The 27,136-nt window shown below is 36.6% G+C and overlaps 2 protein-coding genes and 1 non-coding gene across 3 annotated transcripts; 2 read left to right on the top strand and 1 right to left on the bottom strand.

Moving 5' to 3' along the window:
• Positions 1-20: 20 nt before the first annotated feature.
• rpl7 (ribosomal protein L7) lies at positions 21-5,761 on the top strand. The gene is made up of 7 exons (XM_067362344.1): positions 21-62; positions 1,065-1,167; positions 1,292-1,458; positions 1,662-1,799; positions 4,808-4,917; positions 5,010-5,227; positions 5,706-5,761. The coding sequence occupies exons 1-6, from the start codon at positions 49-51 to the stop codon at positions 5,216-5,218; spliced, it is 741 nt and encodes a 246-aa protein (XP_067218445.1). The 5' UTR covers positions 21-48; the 3' UTR covers positions 5,219-5,227; positions 5,706-5,761.
• LOC137003971 (small nucleolar SNORD12/SNORD106) lies at positions 1,505-1,595 on the top strand. Its single transcript, XR_010892067.1, has one exon. It is a non-coding gene; the product is annotated as a small nucleolar SNORD12/SNORD106 (small nucleolar RNA).
• Positions 5,762-7,768: 2,007 nt separating the features above from the next.
• kcnb2a (potassium voltage-gated channel subfamily B member 2a) lies at positions 7,769-26,274 on the bottom strand. The gene is made up of 2 exons (XM_067363386.1): positions 25,663-26,274; positions 7,769-9,694 (listed from the first exon to the last, which is right to left on the bottom strand). Exons 1-2 carry the CDS (start codon positions 26,236-26,238, stop codon positions 7,769-7,771), a joined length of 2,502 nt encoding a protein of 833 aa, XP_067219487.1. The 5' UTR covers positions 26,239-26,274.
• Positions 26,275-27,136: the final 862 nt, after the last annotated feature.

Below are 27,136 nucleotides of genomic sequence, written 5' to 3'. Positions count from 1 at the left end.
ATAAGACCTCACCGCGCATGCGTAGAAGCCTCTTTTACTGTGGGGATAATGGCGGGTGAAACGTAAGTTGGATACCGTGCTATTTGAATCTTCTTACATCGGATTAAATATAACTCATACGATATTGTTCGGGGTCTTAATGAGCAATATGTGTATGTTTAAGTACAATGATTGGAAAATTGGCAGTATCGGGGAATGATGAATCAATAAATTTCATATGAATGTCGTGAGTCTTACCGGGATGAGCAACGTGTGAAAATCCTCTTTATGTAGTAACATTAAAAAGTTCCCGAATAAGCATTTTGTAGCAAAATGTGTTCTGTAGATATGAAATAACCTCGTCCAATACAGTATTTATTAAATGTCATTAGCTGATTGCTAACTTGAGGCGAAAGCATGATGCTATTCCGCTAGTATTTTTATAGACACAAGTTTTATTCTAAGATTATAGTGTCATATGTTATGTATTATATATATATATATATGGGTTTTGTAGTTCATACATGTTGCCTTTTGTTTAAGCGTGACATAGTTGTTTGTCATTATAACAGCCTGGTCTGCAGGCCTAATGCTAACCAATACATTTTGGGCTGATTTAAGTTCCTATATTTTTACCCATACTTTCATCCTTTAAGAAGTTATTTTTTACTATGAAAACCCAAAGCTGCTATCCCTTGGATATGTTAATTATTTTTCTTGTATGTAAAATTCTTAATTCACAAACCAAAGTGGCTTAAATCTCCCCTAAGCTTTCCTCTTTTTCTTGCTGAATTCAACTCCTTTATTTTATCTCTCAGACATAAATGACAAAAAAGTGCAAAATTGATGCATTATGATTTATTTAAAGATGTGTTTTAACCTAATGTGCTTTTATTTAGTTCATATTGATGTATGCAAACTCAGGATATTTTTCTATTTTCAATATATGATTATTCATTGTAACAGACACAACCACACTTTATTTCCCTGATCCCGTGTGTTCAAATTTTGCAATTTAAAAAAAAAAAATGCAGGCCTAATGCTCTCACCAGGGAAATGACAAATGTGCTACTTTTTCTTATTAGAAAGAAGAAGGTTCCCTCAGTCCCCGAAAGCCTCTTGAAGAGGCGACAGAGGTATGCTGCCATCAAGGCCGTGCGTCTGAAGAAGGCGATGGCTGACAAGAAGGTTGGTGTTTTAGAATTTACTTGCAAGCTTTGTTGTTTATAAACAGATGTCAACATAATGTTGATTTTAAAAAAGCATCAACATAGAGCCCGAATTGATAATGCATGTCTTCTCTCACCTATAGGCACGCAAAGTCACCAGGAAGCTCATCTTCAAGAGAGCTGAAGCTTACCATAAGGAATACAGGGAGATGTACAGGCGTGAAGTCCGCATGAACAGGATGGCTCGCAAGGCAGGCAACTACTACGTCCCAGCTGAGCCCAAGCTGGCATTTGTCATCAGGATCAGAGGGTAAATTTTCCACTTTCAAATGATCATCTGCCATGCTTTCTCACATATGGTGGTTAATGATGTTGCTCTTTTTTCCCCGTCTTATCGACCATGGTGATTCCTCTTGAAAAATAAGCCAAATATTCTGAAACCACTACTGTGTAGTATTATTATTGAAGCTGTCTTTTGAAAGTTTTTGATGGGGATACCTTGTCTTTCCTCAGTATCAATGGTGTCAGCCCCAAAGTCCGCAAGGTGCTTCAGCTGCTCCGTCTCCGCCAGATCTTCAACGGTGTCTTTGTCAAACTTAACAAGGCCACCATCAACATGCTCCGAATTGCAGAGCCCTACATTGCCTGGGGGTACGTAAAGCTGTGTTTTGGGTTGAGCATGTAAAAACTGTGACTGTCCATGGTGTATTTATAGCAGTCTTACGCTTCAAGGTAAACTACTGTTTGAAAAGTTAAGGTCAGTAGGTTTTTTTGTTTGTTTTTTTTTTGTTTGCCTTGGTGAGCATAAGAGACTTCTTTTAAAAACAATTTTACTGACCCAACAATTTTGAACGTTAATGTATACTTGGCTCAAAAATTACTGTTTGTAATCACCCTCATGTTGCTCCAAACCAATATGAGAAGTTTAAAGGGTTAGTTCACCCAAAAATGAAAATTCTGTCATTAATTACTCACCCTCAAGCAGTTCTACACCTGTAAGACCTTCATCATCAGAACACACATTAAGATATATTTGTTGAAATCCGATGGCTCAGTGAGGCCTGCATAGGGAGCAATAACATTTCTTCTCTCAAGATCCATTAATGTACTAGAAACATATTTAAAGTGGTACAGTGGTTCAATATTAATATTATAAAGCGATGAGAATATTTAAAAAAACTAAATAACGTCTTAAATAGTGATGGCCAATTTCAAAACACTGCTTCATTAAGCTTCAGAGCGTTATGAATCTTTTGTGTCGAATCATGATTTGAATCGCGTGTCAAACAGGCAAAAATCACGTGCTGAAATCACATGACTTTGGCACTTCGAACCGCTGATTCGACACAAGATTCATAACGTTCCGAAGCATCCTGAGGCAGTGTTTTGAAACTGGCCATTAGGCCTGCACGATTCTGGGAAAAATATGAATCACGATTTTTTAGCTTAGAATTGATATCACGATTCTCTACAACGATTTTTTTTCTCATGAAATGTAATGTTTATTGCACACATGAACCATGACAAAACAAAACAAATTGGAAGTACCAAAAATATTTGTTTTGGCACCTATAGAACATTGCACATCACCACAAGCCTGTAGAGGCTTCAATATAGAACTACCGCGCTCGCTTGACGAGTGAAACACGAGACTAGCGTTCACACCAAACGCGAGTAGAGCGTCAAATTCGCGTCTACCGCGTCTAGTTTGCCGCTAGAACATTTTGAATGTATTCGCGCGTCTAGAGCGAAATAGACGCGCGTAAAAAACAAGCGTATGAAGCGAAATTGACACGCGTCCGAGGCGAAATCCGCATCTTGTGGGAGGGGCAAGTGCTAGGCGGTTGTCTGTTTGCAAGATGGCTGATTTGATCGTGCGTTCATCGAGAGAGATACCGCTTTGTTTGTATTTGCTCTGGAGAGCAGAAAAGCGGCGTAGGAGTCAGCGTCGCGGGAAGGCTGCGGGTCGATAAACGTGTACGTTACGTGACTCAAAAGTGAAATGTGTATACAACTTACCAGGTAGCCCAGTCTCCTCACCGACACTCTTCCAAGCGAGGTCCTTCTTATTCCTGTCTGAAGTATGAACTTGTGTCATAAATCTCTGTGTGACTGCTCACTGATAATATCAGTCGTTCTTCCATTTTGAATGAGTGACTTCGGGCGGGCCTGCCGCCACAGCAGCAAGCAGGCTCCTGATTGGCATAAATTCGCGCCGCGTTAACCAAAGTTCATATTTTTCAACTCGGGCGTCAGACGCGAATTCGCGTCAAACGCTAAATGCACAAAAAGCACCATTCGCGCGAAACGCCTCATTCGCGCCGCGAGACCTCCAGTGCGCGTAAACGCGTCTTTACATTGACTTAACATTGAAATCATTCGCGCCAGACGCTCTATTCGCGTTTGGTGTGAACAGGCGCTTTGTCGTTGGCTGAGGGTGAAGAGCGGTCCTTTCAAAATAAAGGCTGATTTTTTTTTTTTTTTTTTTAATCGAAGTCATTTAAAAATTAAATCTTGAACAGGGTGAATCGAGATCGCGATTTTATAACGATTTATCGTGCAGGCCTACTGGCCATCACTATATTCATACGTTTTTTTTTTTGTTTGTTTGTTTTTTGTTTTTTGTGCCCAAAATAGTAATATTGAACCACTGAACTCGCATGAACTGATTTAAAAATGTTTTTTAGTACATTTATGGATCTTGAAAGATGAAATGTCATTGCTGGCTATGCAGGCCTCACTGAGCCATCGGGTTTCAACAAAAATATCTTAATTTGTGTTCTGATGATGAACGAAGGTCTTATGGGTGTGGAACGGCAAGAGGGTGAGAAATTACATTATTCTCAGTTTTGGGTGAACTAACCTTTTTAATGTATTGGCCTTTTCTTTTATATAATAAAAGTGAATGGGGACTCTGGCTTCCAGACTCCACATATTTGAGAGCTTTTTGTCATTACATGACCAGTTGGCTTTGACATCAGATCTAACACAGACCCATCAATGGTGTCATAATTTGAATGCATTTTCTGTCTCTTGCACAAAGCTTTTGTGTGGCCTCAGAAGATTTTAAATATAGTGCATAATATGAAAATTAGTCATATGGGACATTCTTTATTTTCGTTCACCTTTTGGAACCTTTTTTACACACTTTTTTAATGTTTGTGAATAAAAGCCAAAATTAATTTAAAAAGAGATTGTCCATTAAATCTATTTGAATCAAGTCTTTTGAAGTGATTGTTTTATGCTGAACAGATTTGTCCTTAAACAGTCATCTCTTCCAAAGATTAAACCACTCAATTCATAGTTTTATTTTGATTTCTTTATAAACATGTGGTTGAATAGACTTTCAATGGAATGTCAGAAATCTGTGATTTCATTTAAAAATGTTAATTTGTGTTATGAAGATGAATGAATGGTTTTAGAATGACATGGGATTGAATAATTGACTAAATTACTATAAGGTTGTGGCAAATCTTATGTGAAATGTAATGTGTGCCAAGATACAATGGCTGAATTCGGAACCGCATATCACTCTTACCATTTCTGCCATAGAAAGATATTATGGAATTAGTATGTGGTTCCGAATACAGCAACTGTCACACAAACATGTTAAAATTGTCTTTACCTGCTTGCTAAAGCCCAATTGTGTTTGTTTTTAGCTACCCCAACCTTAAATCTGTGCGAGAGCTCATCTACAAGCGTGGATTCGGCAAGATCAAGAAGCAGCGCATTGCACTCACAGATAACTCCCTGATTGAGAAGACCCTTGGTAAGACCAGGCAGTGCACACCCTTATTGAACGCTAGGTATTACAGTAGTAGCATTTATTAGGATTCAGTCACATGATTTGCATATATCCAGGTCAGTGTGGAATCATCTGCGTTGAGGATCTCATCCATGAGATCTACACTGTTGGAAAGAACTTCAAGGCTGCAAACAACTTCCTCTGGCCATTCAAACTGTCCTCTCCTCGTGGTGGCATGAACAAGAAGACCACCCACTTTGTTGAGGGAGGTGATGCAGGAAATAGGGAGGACCAGATCAACAGACTCGTCAGAAGGATGAACTAAGAACACTAGGTGAGCACCTGACGGCAACAGATGGCTAGTTCTTTATAAGTTTGACGATTACTTATTTGCATTCAACTTTGCATACCTGCAATTTGTGAGATTCAGGTTATTTGTAGAATCAAAGTGTTACATGAGTGATTTTTTTTGTGTGTTATGGAATAACTATTACATTCATTAATACATCAAGCAACATAATTATAGTAGTGTTGTAGTACTTTGTTCATTGTTAATTTGCATACTGTGTGGGCTTTTTATTGCATTTATAAATCTCAGAAGCATGGCCTTTAGGCATTACTTCCTTGATACTGATGCTATGCATAATTGTACTGGTTATCCCATAGTAGGGTATAGGTTTGGATATATCCTCTAAAAGACCTGTTGGGAATGAAACCTGTTTAAAGTAAATGTTAGGGGGGGGAAAGAATGTCTTTTTTTTTTTTTTTTTTTTTTTTTTTATCTAAAACTTGTTTTTGATTTGTCTCTACAGGTGTTTTGGAACATTTCTGCTGTGGGTCTGTGTGAAAATAAAATCATTTACACAAACACTGGTTTGGAGATTTATTTCTTGGCATCCCTTTATTGTGACGCTTTAGTCTGCTCATTATATACTGTAAAAGCATGTATCGGAGTTCTCGAATGCATCAGAAATATGCTACAACCATGTCCTTTCATCACATCTAATGAAGCTTCTAAACCACTTAAAAGATGAGGTTGAAGGTCTACCGATGTTTTAACTTTAAAGAACACGCTCATTGTGTCCTGTACAAACATTTATTTGTTTAATGGTTGTTCTAGGTATCTGGAACAATGCAGTCACTATTTCAAAGAAAAGATGTACAACTATAAACATCACATTGATACACAAACTAGGATCCAAACTTAATGGAGAAAAGAAAAAAGTTTGATATATGCAGAAAAAGTCTGTTTTCGAATGTACATACAATAGTCAACGTATTAAAGATAAATCTGCTCAATTCTTGTGCAAGTACATGATCGTGCAGCGCTTCTGTCCGGTGTTTTGTTCCCTCACCTTATTGTTCCTTTTGAATTGACATCAGCAAAAAAAGGAATTTTCACATACAGAAAGATTAGGGCTTTAAAGATTACATAAAAAAAACCTGAGAACTTAATTGTATTTGCATATTTTACTCTATAAAAAGTAGGACTTTCTGTACAGACTTGTCTGAACCAAACCATAGATCTTAACGCCTTCTCATAAATTACTGTTTATGAAAAGGCACCGATTTGAATACTTAAAGCAGGATTTGTGCTCCTGCCCATTTTGTTTTAAAAATCACTTGAGTACAATTAACATTACAACTTGTGTACCTGTGTTTTTACACTAAATGGATGTAGCTGATAATGCCTTGAATGTACAGTTAATATACAAATCATACACTCACTCGAGGTTCTACTTTAAGCTGTTGACATCCATTCACCTCTTTGTTACCTGGGCAACTGTATTGCACGTCAGGAAGAGGAATGTTAAAATAACATTGTTCAAATATACAATATTCCCATCCAGTCAAGCTGACATCTCATACAAATAAAGTGCCATTTCCTTCAGCCAGCAGAGGGCATAGTTGATTTACTATGGCCACCATAGTTTACCCTCAAAAGATTCTGAATTGAAGGCAACTTTAAAAACAACGATCTTTCCATACAGATTCACTGACGTGGAGATTTCCCAACAGCAGTAAACATGCTAAACTATTTATTCATAGAATTAATGTATTTCTAGGTAGGCTATGGCTCAACTATAAAGTGATGCAAATGGAAAGACGTGAACTTGCGTTTTACTGAAACAGACATGCTCGTATAGATATAAGAAAAGATAGTACTGACGCGTTTTGTTTTCGTTAAGAGTAAGTTTTTCTTTGTATTACTTGCTCAAAGGGACAGTTAAAGAAAAATGGAATTTGATTTGATCCACGTTTGCAGAGAGAACTGAAAACTGTGTTGCTTCATATATGACCATTGAGGAATAATATCACTCAGCAAGAAAACATCAAATGAAGGCATATTTTGGTCAAAATATTCGTTCAAGTCAAATGCTGACTGCCAATTTACACTGGTAGCACTTTGGTCAGAACTATTAAACAAACCCAACACAAATGTTACAGTGGTTAGTCTTTAAAAATAGGTATGCTTACAACATCTGCTCTGGGCTGTAAATCTACAATGAAGAATTTGTGGTATCTTATCACAGTTGCCTGAATCAGTCTATGATTCAAAAGATATATAATTCAGCTAACTAATCCTTCACATGGAGGGTCATACTGTTAAAAAATAATAATGTTATCATAAGATTATGTTTTGTTCTTTAATGTCCTCCCTCTGAATGAATATCACTAAGCTCTTGAAGTTGAGTGTAGACCTTGTCTCTCAGGATCATAAAGTCAATCTCTGCGGCTATGCAGTCCAATAGTGTCGAAGAAAGACAAAAGAAAATCCCCTTCACTACATCAGTTACTCTTTCTGTCCACATTCTTGGATGCAGTCGTTCTGTGAACACGTTGCACAGATAACATGTTAATGCAGCTCAGCACATCACATGCTAGTTTCACACGGTGGTGAGCGACCTCCCTCCCCTGAAGATTTCAGAATATCAGGGGAAAGGAGGTGGTTGTCCACCTTCTGTCCACTTTGAATGCTGTCTTCTGCTCCAACGGCACCAACCGTTGCAGAAGCACAGTTTTGTGCACTTTTAGGGGACGTGGGTGAAACAGCAGCTCTGTCGACGTGGTTTCTCCCTCTTTGGCTTTCAGAAGACGACAAGCTGAACCCTGGAGAGCTTGTGGCTTCATCCCCTTCGAAGCCTTTCCCTGGGGACCTGGGACTCTGCCGAGGAGAACCCACCAGCAGTAATGGGTCAGATACCGGTAGCTTTGGTGTCAGTGTGGCCGCGTCATCCGTCACGACTAAGTGCAAACTGGAAGCCCCCTCGTCTGCAGATTCGGTGAAGTTCACTTTGAGTCCCTTGACTTTGACTTGGTTTCCTCGTGGAGGGCTCCTCACGTTTTCACCGCTCGGATCAAAGCTTTGGTTCTCCTCACCCTGCGACATGGTGCTGTTGTCTGACTTGCACTGAACAAACTCGTAGAGGCCTTCTTTAATGATTGTGGACTGCTTAGCTTTCTCAGGTGCTCGTTTCTCCAGGGAGGTGATCTGGCTGAGGTCAAGTGGCGGAGGAGCGCGGGGATGTCTTGTCTGCGCACCTGCATAATTGGGCAGTAGCGCGCTTCTTTCGACCTCACTGATGTCTGTGGCACAGCTGGCGAAACTGTCCACGCTGGACAGGCTTCTGATCTCAGTGATGGGTCTCTCTTTGATCCGTTTTTCACATTGCACTACCTTCATCTCCATCTCTTCATCTCTACCAACAGTGCTCACTTTTAAAGCAGAAGGTCCGCTGCTGCTCATGGATGAGGCAGCCGTCATCTGGTTGTACATTTGCTCAAGGGATTTTGCGTTCAGTCTCTGAGGGCTTGAAGTACGTTTGAGTAACCGATCTGGAGAAGCCATCTGGCCTATTTCTTGATATTTTGCGTCATGGCCTTTGTAACCCAAGTCAGAGTTTGGGTTCTTCTGATAGTTCCATCGACTGGGTGAAAGATGATTGTCTGAGCCCTTCTCCTCATTCTTTTCGATCACAACGTCCAGTAGTTCCATATTGCGAGCGAAGGCATCTTTCAGGTTCATGGAAACGATACTCCCGTTTCTCTTGGCCCTCTCAAGTGCTTCTCTTCGTTTGATAGCCTTCTCTTGTCGCTTCTGTTCTTTGTAGAACTCAGAGAAGTTGTTCACAATTATAGGAATGGGCAGAGCAATTACTAAGACGCCGGCGATACAACAGAGGCCACCCACTATTTTGCCCAGGAGTGTTTGTGGATAGATATCCCCATAACCCACAGTTGTCATGGTAATTGTTGCCCACCAGAATGAAGCGGGAATACTGGTGAATTTCGTAGCATCTTCATCTTTTTCAGCAAAGAACACCAGACTTGAGAAGATCATGATGCCCATGGCTAAAAACAATATCAACAGTCCGAGTTCATTATAGCTTCTTCTCAGAGTGAACCCAAGAGACTGAAGACCAGTCGAGTGTCTCGCGAGTTTCAGAATTCTCAGGATTCTCATGATCCGGAAGATCTGAACTACCCTGCGCACATTCTGGAACTGGAGGACACTCTTGTTGGATTCTGTGAGGAATATTGTGACATAATAAGGGAGGATTGCCAACAGATCAATGACATTCAGAGGCCCTTTGAAGAACTTCCACTTGTTTGGAGAAGACAAGAACCGGAGAATGTACTCCATAGTGAACCAGGCGATGCAAATGGCTTCAACGTGGGCCAGGTTTGGGTTGTCATTGGACTGTCCGAATTCATCAATGACTTGTAATTCAGGCAGGGTGTTCAGTGACAGTGCAATGGTTGAGAGGATGATGAACAGAATTGATATTATGGCCAGAATCTGCAAAAACAAAAAAACAAAACAAAAAAAAAAACAGAGCATTTAGTGATGTGAAATGAAACTTTCACATTAACACACACATATATACAGTAATACTAATTCAATATAATACATCGATATATTCAGACATTTTATGTATTTAATTTGACTTTTTTCTTTGGAACCACTGTATACTCATGTAACACTGTAACATACAGCATATCAAAATTTACAATACTTAAACATATTTGAAGTGTTGCAGATATTCAAAACATTAAGCTAAGAATGAGTGATGTTTCTTAAAGGTGCCCTAGAACTTCTTTTTACAAGATGTAATATAAGTCTAAGGTGTCCCCTGAATGTGTCTGTGAAGTTTCAGCTCAAAATACCCCATAGATTTTTTTAAATTATTTTTTTAACTGCCTATTTTGGGGCATCATTAAATATGAGTCGATTTAGGCTGCGGCCCCTTTAAATGCTCACGCTCCCCACCCCCGGAGCTTGTGCTTGCCTTAAACAGTGCATAAACAAAGTTCACACAGCTAATATAACCCTCAAAATGGATCTTTACAAAGTGTTCATCATGCAACATGTCTAATCACGTAAGTGTGGTATTTATTTGGATGTTTACATTTGATTCTGAATGAGTTTGATGGTGCTCCGTGGCTAAAGCTAACATTACACACTGTTGGAGAGATTTATAAAGAATGAAGTTGTGTTTATGAATTATACAGACTGTAAGTGTTTAAAAAATGAAAATAACAACAGTCTTGTCTCCGTGAATACAGTAAGAAACGATGGTAACTTTAACCACATTTAACAGTACATTAGCAACATGCTAACGAAACATTTAGAAAGACAATTTACAAATATCACTAAAAATATCATGTTATCATGGATCATGTCAGTTATTATTGCTCCATCTGCCATTTTTCGCTATTGTTCTTGCTTGCTTACCTAGTCTGTTGATTCACCTGTGCACAAATCCAGACGTTAATACTGGCTGCCCTTGTCTAATGCTTGAACATGAGCTGGCATATGCAAATATTGGGGGCGTACATATTAATGTTACGTAACAGTCGGTGTTATGTTGAGATTTGCCTGTTCTTCGGAGGTCTTTTAAACAAATGAGATTTATATAAGAAGGAGGAAACAACAGTGTTTGAGACTCACTGTATGTCATTTCCATGTACTGAACTCTTGTTATTTAACTATGCCAAGATAAATTCAATTTTTTATTCTAGGGCACCTTTAAAATTCATAATAATGCAAAAGCTAATGGGACTGATTGGAAACAGAAATGAGAGAGTGAAATAAACTATGCCCTTATCCTTATTAAGATAATGTGATCTGCATCGCCTGTTCTCTCATTCTCCTGCTGCACAATTCACAAATGGCTTTGACAAGCACTTATTGATCAGCTACTTTGTTAGAATATGGAGATTGTCCCGTGAGGTCATCTAAATCATGTTGCAAGGTAATCAAATAACCCTGATCAGACTGAGTTTCTTGTCTGGCTATTATATTGCATTTCATCAGATCAATTTCCCTGTTTGCTGCATTAAAGGTAGAGAAAACATCACATTCTTAAAAAAAAAAAAAAAAATTAAAGCAAAACTTTTCACACGTGTATGACAATGTCAGCCTGTGAACGTTGTTCAAATAGGCATTAATTATTGCAGGTTTGCATAATACTCTGAGTGAGATGAGTAAATGCATTCTTACTTTTAGTCTAGAACTACAATAATGTTTGCAGCGCACACAACGCCTCTGCACCTTACTTACGATTTCTCTCAACATGACAGAAGAGGTGTACTCAATAAATTTGGAAAACAAAGTAACTTGCATTACTTGTTTGAAAAAGTAACTCAGATATTTTGTTGTTTAAATTTAAAAGTAATCCATTACTTTTCTATTACTAGTTATGTGGAAAAGTAATTTGTATGAATTAGCCACCTCGTAAAATACATACGAATTGGTAGTGAGATAGCGTTGCAACTTCATTATTTCTATAGCTATTGTGAAAAAACAAAACAAAAACCAGACTTAAAATTGTTGTATGAATTTTAGGCCTCTTCAAAAGCCTTAAATGATACGAAATTGATTTTTTTTTATGATGCCATCAGCTTCAGGTTACAACACTCGTTTACTTTGACTTACTTTTTGAGTTTACTATTTTGAAATTAAACTGTAGGTTATTAGGGGAACCTTTAAATTATTGTACTGCCATTGTGCCCTTATAAATTATAATCTCATCCACAAAGATATAACAAACAATGATATACTACAAAAGACACTGAGCAATAAATTGAGGAACTGTTACTCCTTCACTGGAACTGCATTAAGAGGGGATTAATAATGATCCTGGGTGGAGAATAAAACGGCTGACCTTGACAGTGTCCTGCTATTGTGGAAGCCACACATACCCTTATGAAAGAGATATAATAACACACTTTTACATATTCAGCACATTTTATCCACTTCTTCACGATATTACACGAGAATTGTGTTTGACACCTATAAAAGTCATTAAAATTGTTCAAATCTCTTAAAAATACATGATCCACAGAGGAATGGATGATTTAGCTAATTTCACACGATCAGTACCATGGCGCAATATGCCACTCCTTTATCATCCTTTACTAGAGTGCTTAATATTACAATGTTTAAGGAAGACTAAAGAGATTACAGGTTGATTCTTCCCTTGTGGGGGGAGGGGAAAGACTGAGTAACAGCTCCTAACCTTTCTATATCCTTACTATAGATAGAAACTCAATCCTATTACAATTATCCTGAAATGTCCTCCCACACAGATGACAATGTGAACACCTTTCACAAGGTTCATACAGTTCTCAAACAAGAGCGACAAATGTCACAATGTTCCGATTGCAATAATACCGTTACATTACAATGAACGCACTTTCAGTATGAGAAGGTTCATTCAAAAGTCTCGTTGAGGGCTTAAATAATGCAGTGAATAGTTAACCATCAATGGATCTGTCAACTCTGCAAGTAAAACCAAAAAAATTGCACTGAAACTATTTCTACACTGGTTACACCAGAGTGCTTTGTTGTCATTGATTACCCAAGTATTGAATGTTGCTAGAGTATGTTAAACAACTGGTGAGGCAGGCTAAACAAATGTCGGGGTCAATGGGTAGGCACGAATAAAAGCATATGCTTGTTTGTAGAGGTGTTTTACATTGTGTAATGCAGACTCTGAATAGACCCTAGAGAGGCTGTAATTGCCATCGCTTGACGCAGGGATTGTCCCCGCCAGGTAGGGTTGAGTAGCGTCTGGCTGTGACCAAGATACCTAAAGTCCAGTCAGAGGTTGGTGCACCACGATGATGAGTGTAAAAAAAGAGCTGATTTTAATCCCTGGAGAGAGGGTCATTGAGGTAACTCTACAGGACATGTTATATTCCATCCAAATGAGATCCAGTTCAGTTGATTTTTTAGTTCCAAACTGTCATTCTGACAATAAAAATGAACATGGCAATACTTCTAAATGCCACAGAATCAAAGAACCCGCTTCGTCCCTTAGGGAAACCATGAAACAAACATAAACAAAAGTTTTTGTGACATCAGCAAGGTAGTACCCTTTCTCTAAACAGAGTTATATTAGGGTTAGGTGACTTGAAGGATCTCTTGGTGCTTCCTGTGCTTCCCTATACGCATAAGCCCTGGCCTAAAGCCAGAAATCTCCCTGTGTTGAGATCACTGCCCATGTAATCACGTTTATACAGATCCACAGATGAGGACAGTTAACTAATCCTCCTGCCTTTCTCCTTCAGTACTTATCGCTCCTGTATCTCGTGTTGAGAACAAATACATGTGTCAGCAGAGGCATTAAACTGAGACCTGTATGACGTGCCTAAATGTTTTTTCCCCCAGAACCTCAGTGAAACTGATTAATGAGCTGACCACAGCGACATATTGGGCTGGGAATTTATGTCCTTCAAACTTAAAGTCACCATAAAGTCAGAATGTTGCTTGGATTTTAGTGTCATTACACTGTTCTGACACTAGATGATGATAGCTGGGTGATTGTGATGTTTTCACAGAATTTAAAAGTAGCTCTTTTTGATGGCAGCATGTAGACATTAAGTAATTTTGACCAAAAAAGAATGTAAAAAATATACAATATTGGTTAATTTTAATATTTATTTGGTTAATTGTAAGTTACTTACAAAAAATATAATTTAAAAGACAGTACAATGCCGTTTTACTGTAAAGAATTTTCACAGTAAAACATTATTAAAACTATGTAAAATATTGTTAAAATGTAAGTGTGAACCACAAATAATTTATATTCATAATTACCTGTATGGATTTTATTTAAAAAGTTTCTTTGTTCATATTTTTGTTATTAACAATATGCATTGACTTTTATTTTTTATGTTTTTAGTCCATGTTTATGACATTATTTTCGTGTTATGTTATTAAACAATTTTTTACAGTGAACTTATATACAGTCCACTGTTTTGACAGATTTTCAGCATGTTCAATTTTTTTTCGAATAGATGTAGAGTTCAAAATAATTCATAAACTTTTTGGAACAAACTAAAAACAAACAAATAATAAAATCACTAAAAGCACTGACATTTTTGAAACTTTTTTTTGTCTGGCAGCTAATCATCACATTGGAATTATAAGGTTCTAACTGACATTTTTGTCGTAAGTTGAGTACATTTTAGAAAGTATGGAAAGAGTATGGAATGCAAAAACTTTGAAGTTCAATATCTCAAAACTGCTCAGAAATTATTGCCAAAATTGTACAATTGGAAGTTGGAACCAATATTTTTAGTAAAAAAAACCCCCGACACATACACTCTAAAAAATGCTGGGTTAAAAACAACCCAAGTTGGGTTGAAAATGGGCAAACCCAGCAATTGGGTTGTTTTAATCCAGCAGTAGGGTTAAATGTTTGCCCAACCTGCTGGGTAGTTTTATTTAACTCAACTATTGTTTAAAAATTACTGTATTGCTTAATTAAAATTAACCCAAAGTATGTTGGAAATGAACATTTATTAATGTTCAATGAAGAATTACTAAACAATAAACATTTATTAAATTGCTTATTAATAAATTTATATTAATAAACTATTAAACTATTAAATTTATATTAATAAAATATTAAAGCTTATTAATAAACATTCACCTTTTGTCTATTATTGTTGTCTCTAATTGCATCTGGTTTTTAATTTCTATTATAACTATTTTGGGTTAATTTTAAGCTCGTCATATAGCAATTTTTAAATAATAGTTGGTTTAAATAAAAACTACCCAGCAGGTTGGGCAAACATTTAACCCAACCGCTGGGTTAAAACAACCCAATCACTGGGTTTTTCCATTTTCAACCCAACTTGGGTTGTTTTTAACCCAGCATTTTTTAGAGTGTAACCGACACTACTTGCCAAATAAATAAATATGTGGACAAGAAATATTGGTATATGTTATCATTTCATAATCTTACCTGTATATTATTATAGAGCTACTGCTAAGAAAGAAAAATCAATCCATTACAATGTACAAAATAATCGGCAACAAGAAGAAACCTGTAACAATATTACGATAATATTAATGCTAAAGCAATCGCAAACGGTAATGGCGAGGATTTGCCATGGACAACGGCAAATATTAGGAAATATTTGACCACTAGATGGCGCTACTGAGCGGAATCGAGAATTCCAGAAAGCAGTGTAATAAATGAAAATAAATACATAAAACAATACATATTTGTATGGAGCCCTGCACATGACAAGCAAGAAAAAAAATTATATTGTGCGCACGATTTACTAATTCGTTCTCTCGATTTACTAATTTGAGCGATCATGTGATTTATAAATTGATGGAACGAAATAGTAAATCGTGCTCACGATTTAGCCTACTATTTTTTTTCTTGGATGTCATGTCCAGGGCTCCGTATATTTGTCTTTAGTGAGTAATTTTACATCATATTTTATTGTCCTTTTATGGAGCCACTGAATTTTTACCGCTTTACAATTTTAGACCGCAAAAAATCAGAACCACAATGTACATGAGCAGAGTGTAAGGTTTTTAAACAATAAATCTAATAAAGGGAGGGTGAAATGGGTCAAGTGAAATGCATTGTAAGGCTGGTTTAGGTCTCTTCGTGTGAGGTTGTGCTGCTTTGGTCCTTGGAACATCTGGCTTTTATGGTGAGCTTGTACAAAAAATCTGGTTGATTTTTCTCATTCAGAATTATTGTCTTGGCACTGAACTGAGGATCTGAAAATAATCACAAATAATAAATAATGTGGAAAAACTGAAGGCAATCTGGCCGAACATGAGGATTTGCCTTTTAATCTCCATGGTGAGGTGGATTTACCTGCATTACAAAAAGTGGAGGATTCACATGCGAATCAAAGACCAGGGAAAAAAATATGAATTTTTCTATTTTTCTAATGAATATTTGGTAAAGCTGATTCATGTGTCAGACCAGCACCACGGACAGCTCCTTCACTCTTCAAACCACTTATCCAGCAAACGCCCTGTGCTTCAGGAATTAGAGTGCTAAATCCATCTTCTTTTATCTGCAAACCTTGGTTGGATGCTCAAATGTCTCAGTAATGTGTTCTCTCACAAACAATTACAACAGGCCAAGCTCTCAGCTCTTCTTTCAGAAACATCCCTGCACAAACAATATTGCCATCTATTGTTTGACAGACCCTTGTTCCAGTTTTCTCTCTGCTGGACTGGTTGAGAAAAGCTTTTCTGCTGTAAGCATTTAAATAAAAATGCTTACTTTTGTCAAACAAATTGCGTATTGAGAAGTACATTTTGTTATGTAATGCAGTTCAAACTGTAAAACTAAACAAAGCATCCCATTCAGCCAGTCCCAGCTCTTCAGAAGAGACCTCTCTCTTTCTGAGAGGAACTGAAGGTTAAATTATTTCTGGAGAACACTGTTATCATTACAGCCATGAGAGGAAGAAGAAACCCTGTCTGGAAACCCAAGAATGTCTTGATCGATACTGAAGGGTTATTTATAAAGGAATGTCATGGGATCTGTTTGATTGTGTGTTTTTTTATAGGACAGGTTAATTTGGAGCTTAACTCCCACATTTGTCAAGTAGCTTTTGCTGAGTAAGAGACACACTATATCCAGTTCCTCTATAATGCGCAATGTGCCGTCCATGTGCTTGCGAAACGAATGGAGGTTCCAACACGCATGAAAGCAGCTGAGCTGAGCTACAAGATAGTAAGATGACTACTCTGTGTTTGACAGTGTCTTTGCGTGCGCGGGGGTGGGAGGAAGCAGGGGGTCGTGATTATAGTGATTAGTCAATAATGTGACCCTGATGACTGCTTGTGATTTACAGGCTAGCCCTCAGCCTACCACTTACTCGCATGCGAAATATTCAGCCTCACAAGTGGGGTAGGCAGGCAACCTCTACTTAAACACAGTGTACAGCCTGCTATTCAGTCTGTCCAACTGCCACTGTCTATTTTTAACACAATCTAACAAATCTGCCCTCATACCAGATCCACGAGAGTTTGCCCGACATTTGTCCCCCAAAAAAGCATCTCACGGAACGGAAATCACAACTGGGTTCAAGGTGAGGTTGAGCACAGAGGATAAAACTCTAAGTCTTATCCTACAAGACTGGCAGTGCTCCTGCCCGTGGCAGGGTTTTAGCCCTTGTGGGTTGGGAAGGTGAAGCTAATAGCATGTATTTTGTTGTCACAATATATGAATAGCACAAAGATTGCCTAAGAAAGAGCATCATTAGTACAACAGCATAGGATCGGATTTGCTTTTACAAAAAAAAAAAAAATAATAATAATAATAACAAAACAAAACAAAAAACTGGCTTTCTGCTTTCAGTACTACACCCTAAATTGTATATAGATATCTGTGTGTGTGTGCATTTTTGAGATTTATGAGGACACAAATTTGTATAATGACATGGGTATTACACTAGTATTACGACATAAACATGAAATATGTGGACCTTTCATGAGTCCTCAAGTTTAAAACAGCTTTAAAAACATAGTAAACAATGTTTTATTAAAAATGTAAAAATGCAGAATGTTTTCTGTGATGGGTAGGTTTAGAGGCAGGGGTAGTGTAGGGGGGATAGGATGTACAGTTTGTAACGAATAAAAACCATTACGCCTATGGAATGTCCTAACTAAGATAGCAAAAAAGATGTGTGTGTGTGTAAACTAACACAAGAGTCACATAACAATGAAAAGGAATCCAATTACTTGATCAGTGACCCAAAGGTCAATATAGACTATAACATGAAGAGACAGGAGGAAATCTGGCATGCCCTAAAATGCATCAAGTCTTTATTACATAGATTTCAATGAAAGAAAATTTTAAACATCACTGTATTTTTATCAGATATTTGTTATAATGTTCAGTATTTTAATAACTCCACTTTTGACTTATAGGGCAGATTTATTAACAGCTTGCGCCAGCGCTACTGTCAGGACTCAGGAGACAGTGAAAAATCAGCGATGAAAAGGTGTGGACAGTTATTTTTGCAGCTGACCTTATTGCTTATGCATTTGTAGGAGTTTCATTTTCAGATGCAAAATTTAAGTGAGTAGAGAATTTAAATAAATCATGCAGCATGATTTACTAAGGTTTGCACCAGTCAATTTACTAGTATTTACGCCATTATTTAATGCCAGAACAAAAAAGCATGTCTTAACCCATTTTGCTCTTGAAATGGCTTTGTCTGTGTTCTTTAATCAGTAGATCACCCGCATAACTTTCCACTACCATTTGCGTTTTTACGGGATTGCGGTCTCATGCTAACTTGCCCTGTTTAGCACATCTGGCCTGTAGTCTTTATATTCCCATTGACTGTTTTGATATTAATGAATATTCTCAATATTGATCCACCACAGAAAAGTACATTTTTAGCTATGTCATGTAAAAAATGTTTTGCTAGTGATACTTTCACAGCTCAAAACTGAGTCTGACTGGCAGATTCCCCTTGAGCACCTTTGACTTTGCACGAGTTTTGTTTCACCACAGCAGATAATCGTCTTAAATCGTCTTTTCCGAGCACTTATCAGTGTGTAGCACAAAACTACACTTTTCGCCTTGTTCATAATTGTATCTGAATTTGAACATCCCTCGGTATGCAGTCTTTTAGGATTAAAAGGTATTAAGGAAAAGCGTTAAAAATGTTACTATTGTAATAAAATTCACGTTTAACCTCCAGATTATGAAATATCCTGAATATGAAAATGTGACAAGGTCATACATGCTAAAAGAATATTAGACGCACTACCGATGGACTCAATGGTTACTGTAGGTCACGCTACATTAGTAATTGGCTTTAACCCTCAATGAACCTTCAATTATAGGATCAGTTCTTGTCTATAACTTGTAGCAGACATCCACTATGTGGGATTTTATCCATCGGAGTGGAATGAAAGGTGGAACTGTAGCTATTTTGTTTGTTCATTACTCAGATTAAAGATAAATCCCTTTAGGTTTCCCAGGCTTAACTACATAATTGTGTGACATTGTGGGGGATGGAAACTCCTCTGAGTCGGCAGTGAGGCTAAAGGACTTGTTCCACTGTTCAACACCCACGTTGGGCTGATGTACAGTAGTTTGCTCCCTCTGGGTCACAAGCTCATCCCTTCCTTTTTTGAAAGCACTGAATTACATAACATGACAATTACTTTCAATTCAGAAAAGTCTATTCTCATCTGAGGATATATCAACTTTGAAGTTCATAGTTTTAACCTACGTCTGAACTCTCTGGAAAAAATGTTTGTTTTTTTTTTTCTAGATTTTTTTCCGGCAAAATCTGAGCACAGTGATAAATATATAGACAGTAAGTTCTGAAAACCCTGTATCTTCAATAGTCTCCATTGTTTTGAAAATCAGTTAATTGTTTTCAACACCATTATTTCATGTTTGAAATGTAATTAAATTAAGATAAAAGTAGAAATACCACATTAAACATTCTGTCAACTTACAGCACATTATTCACATGAACATAGCTCTGCTCAGTCCATAATAATTGTAAGACGAGATCAATTTACCAACCGCACTCTAAAAGTACATTGAGAAATAACATCTTTACTGAAGTGGATAAAGGGTGAATTGTTTTAAAATGATTAATGCAATCTCACTGTAGTTAACAGGATCTAACAGACTCTTAAAAGAGCACTGGATGTAACCTTTACTCTTCTTCACATTTACTTTGTCTGTTGACCTCCATGATGGCTAAGAGGGGAATTCACCGGGTATCTCCTTGCACTCAGAGTCTCGGCCAGAAACCAAGCCTCTTTATTTAGTAACAGAACCTCCACAGACAAAGAGCTTTTCCTTTCTTTTTCCCCTTCTCCCCCTTTCCCATCCCTGTGCTTTGTGCAGAGATTTTCCGCTCTATAGCTGAGAGCATAGAGTATCATGTCATGATCAATTACTGTAAATAAACATAAATTATTAACACCACTGACATTTCAGAGGAACAGTGATCTCATCAAAACAATCTGCAGTGAACACCTCTTTACACATTATGGTATCTGATTAGAAGTCTCTCATTATCGAGTATGAATCCTAGCTATGTGACATTCATAAAAATGCAATAAAAATGTAAAAAAATAACATTTATTGCATTTTACATAGAGATCACATTTATTATAGATAAATGTATATATATTTTTTGATGAATGTTGGATAGCTCCAGGAATGCATTATATATTAGTGCTGTCAAATGATTAATTGTGATTAATGGCATCCAAAATAAAATTTGTGTTTACATAATATATGTGTATGTACTGTGTTATTAGTTATATATAAATACACACACATGCATGCATATATTTAACAAAAACATATTGTATTTATATATAATATAAATTCTATAATAAATGTAAATATAAATATTTGTACATGTATACATGTAAATATATACATGCATGTGTGTGTATTTATATACAAATAATAAATATACACAGTACACACACATGTACACACACATAAACCGTGTATATTTTATTAAACATTATTATGTAAACACAAACGTTTATTTTAGATGCGATTAATCGCGATTAATCGTTTGACAGCACTATATAATCTTGGAGCTATCCAACATTCATATATACACACAGTCAAACCAAAAATCATTAAGACATTTTTGATATTTTTGATATATTTTTAAAAGTGGGTGCAGGACACTATATTTATGGAAGTGAGGATAGCAAAATTAAGTAAACTGTGACATATTATACCCAAAAATTCTTCATACAGTGGACTACCAATAAAACTTTGAAGTCCCAAAATTATTTAGACACTTTGACCTGACCATGTTTTGCTTAAGTGTTTTTTGACACAGTATAACTGTATAACTCTTGTCATATTTTATTACCATTTTTTTAAACTGTAATGAATAAACTGTATTAATGAATGAAATGTTCAAGGTGTCTGAATAAAATTTGGTTTGATTGTGTGTATATATATATATATATATATATATATATATATATATATATATATATATATATATATATATATATATATATATATAATTAGATATACTATATATATCTTAAATAATTTGAAATAATTAAGATATAATTAAAATTAATTTTTATTTAAGCATTTTAGTTATAGTTATGTAAAAGTATCCCTTAGAAGAGAGATGATTCACTTTCTCTGTGGGACACGTGTAGAGGAACAGACATTTAAATATATATTTCCCTCGCAAAAGTATAAGGCACTTCATTTTGTATTTTCATTAGCAGAAATCTTGTTTAATATTCTGAGAATAAATTTAATGGTTAGACTACCAAATGAAGACATCATAACAGCTGAAATGAACATGAGAGGAAGACAAATACAACCAAAATCATCTCCTGAAGTATTAATCACCTTCATCCATTGTAGTTATACTATATTTTTATGTTTCTTTGCATTGCTTACTAAAGGCTCAGGATGTTTATGCATGCAACACAAACCAAGGTGATGTGACAGAGCTCTTTAAATTAGCTCAGCCTGATCATATGATAAAAAGGGTTAGAGTCCTCTGACCTTTTGAGAGGACACACACCACACAAGTCCTCTGAAATAAGAAGAATATCAAGGTGAAACAAAATGGAAAACCCCAGATACACCAGATACCTCACTCCTCATCCAGCACATTAAACCATAGAGATGTCACAAAGTTTTTGTTCTAAGACAAGAAAATAGCTGGTTTAAATGGAAAAAGTTCATCTTCCTAGGGAATTTTAACAATGTTTGCATGGCATTCTGAAACAGCGGAAACAATGTGGAAAAGTCAGCGTCCCCTAATGCTCCTAATAACTTCCGTAGGGTGGAAAACTGCCTTCACTAATTGATTAACTGCTCTGGCTAAACACGTGACCACATTACACACTGTAGCCATAAGCCAGACAGAATGCCAGCAGTCTATTTGTAGGAGCAGACTAGGTAAATCACCAAAGGAGATTAAGTCTCCATTGCCTCACAGAGAGCAGTGTGCTGACCACTAAACTAGGTACTGTTAGCTTTATCTTTTCAACCACATAGCAACTGTCCAGTTGCAAATATATTATCTTTTGTATAATATGATAAAAATAACAATAAAAATGTAACAGTTTACTTATAACAGTTTATTTGCCATAATATAATAGGCTCTGCAAAGCATGTTACTGCTGGGAAGACCATCCCAACCTATAAAGAAAATTATATATAACTATTTTATAACTAAATTATGTATACAATATAAAAATCATATATACAGTCAAACCAAAATTTATTCAGACTCATTGAACATTTCATTCATTAATACAGTTTATTCACTATAGTTTAAAAAAATGGTAATCAAATATGACAAGATCTCCGAGTTAAACTGAGTCCGAAAAATTCATCTTAATTATGTCAGATAACACTTAAGCAAAACATGGTCAGGTCAAAGTGTCTGAATAATTTTTGGTTCCAAATTTTTATCAATTTTAGTGGTAGTCCACTGTATGGAGAATTTTTGGCTACAATACGTCACAGTTTACTTTATTTTGATATCCTTACTTACATAAATGAACTATAGTGTCCTGCACCCACTAGTAAAAATATATAAAAAATGTCTGTATTGACTGTATATATATATACACTGTATAACGGAAATGTACTGAAACTGATCATGCATCAAAGTATCGTATTATTGGCAATATTCTGCCAGCAATATGCTATCAACACGCATTGGGAAATACCTCCTCAGTAACCCACTAGTCATTTCCTGCTCAAAAGGCAGTGTCCAATAACCAAACCACTGAACCCACAGAAGTGAAGGTGGAGGTCAAGGTTTTGAACCATTTGCCATTAATCTAGGAGCTCATGTTTTCCCCAAAACGCAGATCCAAACATGTTAAAATTCAGAGTTGCATTTATTACCAGACAGTAAATTGGGGTTTATTGAAGGGAACTGCTTTGTATTTAATATACTGCTATACATTGTGATCACAAGTCTGCCATACCATCTAAATAGGCTTGTTGCAATCCTGCCAGTTTTTTTTCACATCTCAACCTCCCTCCAGTAAACACAGCGGTGATATGATAAACTGAACTAAGTTGAAGGTGATTTCGGTCAATACAAAGCTGCTTCTTGCCTGTCAGAGCGGACATTATAGCCGATAGGTGTAAGCTGAATGGATGTTGTGTGTTTGTGCTGACTCACTCAAACGATTGACTGGCAACAAATCATAGTGGCAGTGACTCAACCTTCATCTTCCTCTCTAAGAGCAGAACGTGAAACTCCACCTGCCCAGTCTCACTCCCGCATATTATGCTAAAGTAAATCTGTCAGACACAATGAATCAGAGCAAGATGATGTAGCTTGTCCTTTCTGGTCAGGTAACAGTTGTTGACAAATATGCCCTAGCAAACACATGAATGCAGTGTAAATTGATACTTAGAGTTTACTGAGTCAGCTATAGTGGGAATGTTTATGAGGATTACCATCTGTCCATTATCTCCTCACTTTTTCCAATGTTCCCTTTGTTTCTTTCCATCAGCCTTTACTTTCAGTTACACTGAGTTCAGTAGCAGTTCTGCACCAAATGTTTAACATTAAATGTTTGGAATAAAGGTGTAACATATGGTTACAAAAGGTAGTTAAAATATAATCTATAATCACTTTATGTATGATCAATGTATTGAGAATGTTAGCTGTCAGGATTGCAGTGGTAACGTCTTTACTGTTAAGATGATAGCATTGCGATCAGTGATGGGGGTAACGCATTACAAGTAACGCGAGTTACGTAATCAGATTACTTTTTTCAAGTAACTAGTAAAGTAACGCTTTATTTTTAAGTTTACAACAAAATATCTGAGTTACTTTTTCAAATAAGTAATACAATTTACTTTGTTTTGCTATTTATTGACTGACACCTCTTCTTTCCCCATGTTGAGAGAAATCGGGTGAAAGTGCAGAGGTGTTGTGTGCGCTGTGTGAACATGATGGACTAAATGTGAGCATGCATTTACTCATCTCAGTATTCCTCATAATGAATAAAAACAATGAAACGCAAACTCAGAATATTCACAAACCTGCAATAATTAAATATGTTAAATAACAAATATACTTTGTGTATTTAATCTCACTTTATTAACCAATGTCTTTGCTGCTGACATTTGATAGTACAATTCAACCATACTAATAAGCAAAATTTGCTTTAGTTAAACCACATTTGTGTTTCTTTCTTCTTATTATTGCTGTGTGTGAAAGTTTCTTCACCTGCGTCCTATTCTTCTGCAATCCAGAATGGCAGCACAGCTAAGAGGTTTGTTTGAGGTGTGAATAGCCTGAGGCTTTTGGTGTGAAAGGGCCATTACATTTGCAAAAATAGAACTTTTTTTTTGTTATTATAAAACAAATAAGCAAGGCCAGCTTAAGCAAAAAAAGTAACGCAAAAGTAACGTAGCCCATTACTTTCCATAAAAAGTAACTAAGTAATGCAATTAGTTACTTTTAACACAATATTGTAACACATTACTTTTATAAGTAACTTTCCCCAACACTGATTACGATGCAAAATGCATTTTTTTAGGATGTTTAGGAGTTTTATTAAATGCATTACCTTTTTTCATTTCTTTAAAATACTTTTTTATTTACCCCTTGGAAAGTCTCTTTTCTCAAGAGCCAAAGGGCAAGAAAAAAAAATGCTGTACATTAAAGCATTTCACTAATGGCTCTTCTGACTGCTTTCCCTGTCTGTATTCTGGGAAGTAGGCGATCTGTGTATTGGGACTGGGCAGTGAGTGGAGACAAAGCTCCTGAACAGCTGTGAAAAAGCATTTCAATACTCTCAACAACCTTCTACCGGGACAATCTACTAATGTGTAATAAAATATGATTAGTCAAAACGTACTTAAACCCGCAATGAGAGATATTTAAAGGGCTATTTTTTTAATTGTACAGGCTTATTGTTTTAATGAATCATTCTTAATCATTCTTATTTAAGATGTGCACATATTAGTCATCCATGCAGCACTTCCCCACATCAGCAACAGCAACAATCTCAGATGGAAAATGCAGCCAAAATAGTTCCACACACCGACATTCAGTACCATAAATCTTCCCTCTATATACCGTAAAAATATGCCTCTTCTTTTGTGGCATAAAAGCCTGGGCTAATATGTCAATCATGACAGCCGAGAAAATGCATATGGGATGTGTATATTTATAAATTCATCTTTGGGTTTCATATTTCATCATATCACAGCTGGCATCAGTCTTGGCATCAATTTTTCAGCCCAAACTTTACCCTTGAATTGGCCCCTAGTCATTCTAAAACAAATTAATAATTCATTTCAAATTGAATATTTGGATTATCATTCTTTGGTGTTTTTTAAGTGCTAGTTTGTTGATCTAATGTTCTCTCAGATGCTCAGAAAAAAACATCCTAAGTGGAAATATCATAATGTGATCATTTTGTGTGGCTATACTCTGATATTTGGTAGTGTGTGGACCATGTGCTTGCCCTACCTTGGCCGCCACAGAAGAGCTCGGTTTCTCCAGCAAATCCCAGAGCTTCTGCCTTTTGTCTGGACAGCAGCCTGTGTCCACCTGATCTCCTTCCTTCTCCCTGAGAGTTTCAGCCTCTCTTCTTAGCTCTTCATTCATCTGCTCCTTCTTCTGATGGTACCGTGCCTGGCAGCAAGACTCCAGATAGATCTCATCAATGCCCCAGTAGTCAAGCTCCTGGCCAAAAGACAGAGCGCACATCTCTTCCATCATGTGTAGCTTGCCAGTCCGGTAAAAGTTTAAAATGGAGGAAAAGGCACCGGGGTGCCTGTCAAAGAAATACTCATTGTCATTTAGACTGTAGTCGTCGCAGATCTCCATTAAGGTTTCATGGGTGTTGCAGTCTCTGAGTTTCCCCAGACGGGTTCGCGGCAGTCGGTCTAGGGTTCTCCATAGCACCTCATGGACCAGCCCACCCACATTGATCCGGACTCTTCTGGATCTAGCCTTTGTCCGGATAATGTCGATGGGTTCTGGCGGGAGTGAGCCCTGTGGCCGTGAGACCCTCTGAGCCCCAAAGTTTGCCCTCTCAGCCATGACTGCTGCTGTGTAAATGTTATGTTATATGTTATATCAGTTAGAAGTATTATGATGAATCCACTTCAGACAAGGCCCTCCATGATTGCACCTGAAAATAAAAGACATTTCAGGACGTTTTATCATGGAACAAAAAAATTTACTCTAATAATATTTTCAGCAATTTACAGGAATGTAAATAGGCAATATAAAAGTGGATTAAATATATAAATAAATCCATTAATACATAAAAAATAAATATTTAATTAAATAATACAACCATTAAAAACACACAAAAAAAATCATTTTTATGGAATTTAGTGCTTTCAGAACTCCAACACTATAATGACCTTATTTTATGCTCCAAAAAACTAATGAACCAATAAACTTTGCAGGCTAAAACTAGTCTCCAAAAGCACACTGTTTTTAGAAAGGAGAGGATTATGAAAGGAGGAATCTTAACGAGGGCCCTGTACTTCATTAGTTGCAATATTGTCAGCAACATGATTTTTTAAGTTATTATGACTTAAATACTGCTCTGATATGACGAACATGTTATCAACGTCTGAATAAAAAGTTTTACAATATTTGTGGGGCTTAAATAAAAAAATGTCTAGGTGGTGTGACTTTCCTAAGACCATAAAAAAGAGTAATATAATAAGTACTGAAACTATTTTATTTTCAAATAATGTAAATGTTTGAAAAAGTTGTATCCACTAAATCAATGTTCAAGGAGTCAATTTTGTTGTCATGTGACAAGAAAACGTGTGTGTGTGTGTGTGTGTGTGTGTGTGTGTGTGTGTGTGTGTGTGTGTGTGTGTGTGTGTGTGTGTGTGTGTGTGTGTGTGTGTGGGTGTGTGTGTGTGTCAAGGTCATTAGGTGTTTTTTTAACGGCATATTCTGACGTTTTTATGTTTCG

This window comes from Chanodichthys erythropterus, chromosome 16, assembly GCF_024489055.1.
Source record: "Chanodichthys erythropterus isolate Z2021 chromosome 16, ASM2448905v1, whole genome shotgun sequence".
Taxonomy (NCBI): Eukaryota; Metazoa; Chordata; class Actinopteri; order Cypriniformes; family Xenocyprididae; genus Chanodichthys; species Chanodichthys erythropterus.
The sequence above is the reverse complement of the archived record's forward strand: the minus strand, read 5'-3'. Positions and strand labels throughout refer to the sequence as shown.